The 7117-nt window shown below is 47.8% G+C and overlaps 1 protein-coding gene across 1 annotated transcript; it reads left to right on the plus strand.

The window, feature by feature from the left end:
• The first annotated feature begins 1007 nt into the window (after positions 1 to 1007).
• On the plus strand, positions 1008 to 4884 carry LOC132244035 (olfactory receptor 2D3-like). The gene is made up of 2 exons (XM_059714955.1): positions 1008 to 1013; positions 3923 to 4884. The coding sequence occupies exons 1-2, from the start codon at positions 1008 to 1010 to the stop codon at positions 4871 to 4873; spliced, it is 957 nt and encodes a 318-aa protein (XP_059570938.1). The 3' UTR covers positions 4874 to 4884.
• The last annotated feature ends 2233 nt before the right edge of the window (positions 4885 to 7117 follow it).

The following is a 7117-nucleotide window of genomic DNA, read 5'->3' on the forward strand; positions in this document are numbered from 1 at the left end:
TAGAGAGAGCCCCTCACTCTGGTTGGCTTTTACAGGCCAGAGCCCATTGCTGCAGGTTGGTGTCTATGTGCTTTGGAAGGAAGGGAGCAGAGGTCAGTTTTCTGAGTAAAAGAGGGCCAGACGTGGTGGCCAGACATGGTTCCAGCCTTTGCCCCTTTTGTCCAATAGTTTCCTGGTCTTGCAGCACCTACCCTGGGTGTGGGAGACCATGGTTAAATTCCCTTGTCTGCCTGTTCATTGAAATAAACCAAACTAAATATTTTGAAGTCCTGTTTTTTTCCCCAAATAAAATAAACTCAGGAAACAAAAAACTTTTTTTTCCCCATTGCATTCCTCTTCATTTAGTGAGTTTGTTTTAATTGAATGATGGTATAATAAAACCCAGGAGAGGACTAGCAAGTTGCAAGCTGCTTTTGCCTTTGACTATTAACTTTTTTTTCAATGAAATGCTATAGGGATTCAAAGCCAGTTTTGAAATAATTTTTCAGTGAGATCATAAGCTTCACAGTTTATGCAAAGATCAGTGAAACAGAGAAGAGAATGAATCTCTTTAAACCTGGGTTCTTTGCCGAGGAAAAACAAGCGAAGTATCGTAATTGCAGAGATTGACATACGGTGACTTAAAGTACGATAAACTAGCTTCGCATGTGCTTTTAATCTGATCAAACTAAAAGTTAAAAATGTTACTTTATCTTCATATTCTTTTCAAACAGAATGTAGAAATGTAGTTGGTTATGTCTTGCTATTCAATTTTAATTTACTGGTGTGTCTAGTAGCATCCTGCTTAATTTATCATTTTTAATTATTATAATTTTTTCTTTAACTGCGGAATGTGATTGGCATCCAGGCAAAGCTTTTCACAAGTAAAGAAAGCTTTAGCAATGTGTGAGGACCATTTTCTCCTTGGCCTGAAGGATTAATTTATGAAGATCCATTGTCTGGTACATCTGGATCATGAATTTTGGTAGCTGAAGGAACGATCCTGCTCTCTTAGGTGGAAAAGGAGAATGAAGGTAAGTGGCATTTCCTATGAGCTTTGTTGGGATGAAAATACCAGATCGAGGGGTGTAGACATTGAACAGTAAGGTTAAAGAAGAAACAAATCGTTGGCATTAGTGAAGATGAGGGACAGAATACAAACCTATCTCCAAGTATTGGTATTTAGTATAGGTTTTCTTTGTGACCCTCTTGCTCCATAACCGTCCCCTCGTCCACATCCATAATTGTCCTCCTTCCTCTCATGCAGCTGGTACTGGCTACAGTTGGAGGCGGGCAATCAGATAAGGTAGATCAGTAGCTTGGTACAATTTGGGAATTCCTGTGCTCCTGCAAATAAGTAGTGAGGAGCTGGAATGGGCGGATGACTGGTCTAATCCAGAAAGAAAGGGCAAGGGGAGATGGATAGGGCAAGGGGAGATAGTGCTGGAGTGAATAAGCACTGGAGTGAGTTTCAGTACTGAATCCAATGGAGTGTATGTCCTTCATTAGTGGGTCTTCCATTGAGCGGCCAGCTGGTCTGATTTATGTTGATGTTCCTTGTGACCACTGCGGTGCCTCTCTGCTCTACTCAGCATCCTGTTAACAGTTTTGTGTACTTAGGTGTGTTTCTGCCCAACTGCAATCCTACATCGTGGGTCAGAGTCAATGAGAAGTGATGAGTACATTGATTCACATCACTGTGCCAAGGGAGCCATTACTTAGCTGTTTCTGAGACAGGTTTGCAGCTGCTTTGGGTCAGTGGAGAAATGTAGGGACCCCTGAGGAGAACAGGGAACTGGCTCCACTTTGGTTTGCTGTTGACCATCCCAGCAATGGAGTTAAGACTGTCAAAGTGGAGATGTCTTTAGGGAATGATCTGCTTAAAAGCATGGAAAGACTGCAAGACTATAGCAGGTCAGAAATACTCCAGTAGCAGTTGGCGCATCTGCATGTTCCTGGGACTGCGCATTTGGTACTGCACAGTTCTGGCAGTGCACGGTTACTTTTAGATGCTATGTTGCTGTAGCAATGAGCTACGGTGGTGTAGCTGACCACTATGGCTATGTAGCATTGGCATCACGGTTTGTGCCTGCCAATGCTGCATTGCCATAACTCGTCACAACAATGATGTAGTGTCTCATGTAGTTACTTCCAGGTAGTCTGTTTTTTTTTTCCTTCAGCAGTAAATACCATGATTTTTTGAGGAATTCACGAACAAATTAATGAATCATTTAAATTAAGCAATAGCCACAATTTTTTCAAGGCATATATGCTTTCTCAAATAGCTCTAGGAAGACCTGGTGTGCTGTTGTGGCTACAGTAGTCCAGGATATGTGAAAAGCAAAGTCTTTTTTGGTAATATCTTTTACTGGACCAACTACTGTATAGTTGAAAGAGCTGTTAGACAAGCCTTTGGGCACAAAGTCAAGTTTCTCTGACATTTCTTCCAGATATGCTGCTGGTCCAATAAAAGAGATCACCGGACAAGCCCTTGAATCTAGGAAGAAGAACTTTTTCAGGATGATGCGGGACAAGGTTGTATTCATTCTTTTGTAGCTATCCAATGTATGTGTACATTTTTCTGAAAAGACAGCTCTAAATGACCTGATAGACTTTTGTGTCTGACATTCTGCCTTTCTATCAGATTGTGTGCCCATTTGCCCAGGCACCATCATCATGGTATCTGAGTGCCTCATGAGGCTTCAGCCAAGGTCCAGATGTGAAAAAAAAATCCAAGAATAGTAGAAAACATTAATTCAGCATTTGTCCCCACCAAGCTAAATTTGCCTCAGGGAAATGACTGAGAGGAGTGGCACTGGAATGGGACATTGGAGACTAGGATGCTGCTTGTAGCTGTACTAGTGACTTTGTGTGTTTCTTTCCTCTCTCATCCTTTGACTTCTGTCAGTTGAGAGAGTGAGCTCTTTGGAATAGGAGCTGCCTATCTATGTCCAGCATCTGCTGTGGCAAGGGTTTGAACTTTGTTGTCAAAGGAAAAATTGCCTTAACTATGGCATGTCTGGCACTTCATCCACCTGATACCTCAGTACCTCACAACTGAAATGGGCTGCTGGGAAGCTGGGACCCATTGCTAAGTGGGAGTTAGTTACTTAGATAGAGGCTGTAGTCTCCTTGGACTTATTCCTGTTTTGCTTTGCATGGCTAAATGGCATGTATGCAGCTGTGTAACTGCAGCTTTGGGAACTTGTGCAGAGTTTGCAATTCTGTTTCCTACAGAAATGGGGGTTGGAATTGCCCTCCATGTGTACTGTCCTGAAGGAAGTTCCTTCCTTTTTTAACCCCCAAACCTAGTTATTAGGCTATTAACCCAAGAAGCAGGAGACCCCAGTTTAAACTTCCTTCCCAGTGCCTCTCAGCATTGTCTAGAGTATTTTCCATCTACCCTTGAGCTGATAAATAGCACTGGGAAAATTTCTTCACCGGTTGCTTTCTTCCCATCCAGGAAAGCAGCCACCTCACTGACCACTGCATTTTTTAGCTAGCTGGCTTTCTTCTGGTTTCCTATGTCTCTTGGCTGCTTTGTGGGCCAGCAGGATTGGAGAGGCTGGACACGTGTCTGCATTGTACTATCTGGTAGCTTGGTGGCTAGAGCCGCATCAGGCTATGGGCTGGTACCAGTGGGAAATGCAGATTCCAATCCCCAGCTTAAGGGCAGGCTGAGCACCAAAGACTCCTGATCACTGAGTGAGTGCCTCAGCTGTGCAGTTAAACCATGAAAGAGTCCTTTGTGAGTAGTCAGTATGTTTAATGGACATTTGCATAATTGCAAGCCCAGAGGTGAATTTCAAACTGTGCATAAGTGCCAAAATCCATAGTCATGCAGCTGTCTGCTATCAGGAGTGCAAAGAACAACAGAATCTAGCCTTTTTCTACTGTATCCTTCTGAGTAATTGCTTTTCTTATTGCTCCCTTTTGTTCTTAGGTCGGACATGATGAGGAATCTCGCTGGGGAAACAGCACCTCGGTGTCGGAGTTCATCCTGCTGGGGTTCTCCAGCCAGCCCAAGACGCAGCTGCTGCTGTTTGTGCTCTTCCTAACTATCTACCTGGTGACCCTCTTTGGGAACAGCCTCCTCATCACACTTGTCATTAATGACTCCCGTCTTCACACACCCATGTACTTCTTTCTGGCCAACCTTTCCTTTGTAGACATCAGCTACACCACCACCACTGTACCCCAGATGCTGGTCCACCTCTTCTCCACAAAGAAAAGTATTTCCTATACTGCCTGTGTTGTGCAGATGTACATCTTCCTCTCTCTAGGGATAATTGAATGTATCCTCTATGCTGTAATGGCCTATGACCGATATGTGGCCATTTGTCACCCTCTGCGATACACGGTCATCATGAACAGGTCAGTTTGTGTCAAGATGGCCATCAGCTCCTGGGTATCTGGCTTCCTCTCTGCAATGATTCACACAGGCTTCACCATGAGGTTGCCCTATTGCAGCTTAAATGAAATCAATCACTTCTTTTGCGAGGTGCCAGCCATCCTGAAGCTGGCCTGTGCAGACACACACCTCACTGAGCTGGTGATTTTTGTGATGGCAGTTATACTGCTCCTCACCCCACTGTCTTTGATCCTAATCTCCTATGTATTCATCCTGGAAGCCATCCTGAGGATCAGCTCAGCTGAGGGGAAGATTAAAGCCTTCTCCACCTGCACCTCACACATCACCGTCGTGACTCTCTTCTACGGTGCTGCCATGTTCATGTACATGCGCCCAGCCTCTAGTTACTCACCCGAGCGGGATAAAATGTTTTCCCTCTTTTACAATGTGGTGTCTGCCCTCCTGAATCCTCTTATCTACAGCCTGAGGAACAAGGAGGTCAAAGGAGCCGTACTCAAAATGATGGGCAAGACGGACCACTGAGTTACAGTGGAGGAGGAATGGTCCAGTGGCTGTACAGGATGAGAGTGGAGGGGAGGGGATTTTAGTAATTCATTTCCAGTGGAGAATAAAAGTCATAATGTGTGCCTATCTTTCCATTCCTGCAAGGTAGAAAGTAGGGCTGTGCGAAGCTTTGGGTGGTGACTCGATTCGGAGGAGATTCGGCCCGATTCGGTGGCCAAATTTCCAAATCCGAATCGAACCAGGGGACCAATTTAAAGGTATGAATCGATCCAACGCTCTCTTAATCTTCGGCAAAGATTCAGAGAGCTTTGATGATGTGGACAGTCTCCGGTGACAGCAGCAGGAAGCCGCAGCCACTCCGAGCTGGTAAGTACTAGGGGCAGGAGAGGTGGGGGTTGGGGGAGAGGGGAGGGGACCATGGGGGGACCCCTGCCAGCCCCCCCAACCCCTGTCCACTCCCCCAGTGCCCCCATGGCTGCCCCTGCCTGCCCCAGCTCGGTAGTTTTAAAAAAATCCCCGGTGCCCAATTTGATGCTCCTGGGCAGGGGGCGATCCTCACTGCCCCACGCTGCATGGGGGCTCTGCATGAGCCCCCTCAAATCCCCCACCCCTGCTCCTCCGGTCCCCCATGGCTGCCCCACCGGCCGGGGCTTTGGCTTTTTAAGAAAAAACAAGCCGAGAAAAGCCCTGGGACTTACCGCTCCTGGTGCAGCCTTGGGGCTTTGGGGGCTGCTGCAGACCCCCCACATGGCGGGGGGCAGCGGGGATTGCCCCCCGCCAACAGAAGCAGTGAGTCCCCAGGTTTCTTCAGGTTTTTTTTTTCTTAAAGGGCTGGAGCTGGCCTCTGTGGGACACCTGTGAGGGGGCTGGGGGAGTGGGGTGGGGGTCTCATGCAGAGCCCCCCATGCAGCGTGGGGCAGCAGGCATCAGCCCCCACCTGGCAGCACCAGCTGAGCTGGGGCTTTTTTCCCCCCAAGTGCTGGGAGCTGGGGTGGGCAGGGTGGCCATTGCCAGGCTGGGAGAGGGGCGGGGGGTGGACCTGGCCTGGCTGATTCGGAGATTCAGAGATTTTCAGAGATTTTTCATAGAAAATTAGGATTGGAAGGGACCTTAGGAGGTCATGTAGTCCAACCTGCTCAAAGCAGGACTCTCCCCAACTAGATCCTCCCAGCTAAGGCTTTGTCTAGCCGGGACAAAGGATGGAGCTTCCACCACCTCCCTGGGTAACCTGTTCCAGCGTTTTACTACCCTTCTAGTGAGAAAATCCTTCCTAATATCTAACCTAAACTTCCCTTGCTGCAACTTGAAACAGTTGCTTCCTGTTCTGTCATCTGTCACCACTGAAAACAGTTCAGCTCCATCCTCTTTCAGACCTCCTTTCAGCTGAAGGTTGCTATTAAATCCCTTCTCAGTCTTCTATTTTCTGGACTACATAAGTCCAGTTCCCTCAGCCTCTCCTCATAAGTCATGTCCCTCGGCCCCCTCACCATTTGTGTTGCCCTCCACTTGACTCTCTCCAATTTGTCCACTTCCTTGCTGTAGTGGGGGGCCCAAAACTGAACACAGTACTCCAGATGTGGCCTCACCAGTGCTGAACAGAGGGAAATAATCACTTCCCGTGACCTGCTGACAACACACCTGCCAATGCAGCCCAGTATACTGTTAGCCTTCTTGGCAACAAGGACATGCTGTTGGTTCATATTCAGTTTATTATCCATTGAAACCTCCTGGGCCTTTTCTGCAGAGCTGCTGCCCAGCCAGTCAGCCCCCAGCCTGTACCGGTGCATGGGATTCTTCCATCCTAAGTGCAGGACCTTGCATTTGTCCTTGTTGAACCTCATGAGAGTCCATTCAGACCTATTCTCCAATTTGTCTAGGGAACGTGTAGATGAAACGGGGGTTTACTTCATCCTAAATTTAAGTGGTGGGTTTTTAGAAACACCGCTTCAATGTAGGGCAAAGTAAACCCCTGTGTCGTGTACACCCATGTCTTACCTGCCTCTCTGGCGGTGGGTAGTGGAAGGCGAGCTGCTGGTGGGTGGAGAGGTCCCTGGGTTCAGGGGGGGGCGAGGGGCAGGGCTAGTGCTTCCCTCTGTGGCAGTGGCGGCCCCCCCCACCCCCCCAGGCAGCACCTGCTTGTGGGCACCCAGCTTGGGCGGTCCTGGGGCGCACCACAGCCGCAGAGGGAGGGATCAAGTGCCTGCACAGCTCATGCAGGCAGGCAAGCTCCAGTGGGAAAAAACAAAGAAGATCAGGCTCACC

Source organism: Alligator mississippiensis, chromosome 11, assembly GCF_030867095.1.
Source record: "Alligator mississippiensis isolate rAllMis1 chromosome 11, rAllMis1, whole genome shotgun sequence".
Taxonomy (NCBI): Eukaryota; Metazoa; Chordata; order Crocodylia; family Alligatoridae; genus Alligator; species Alligator mississippiensis.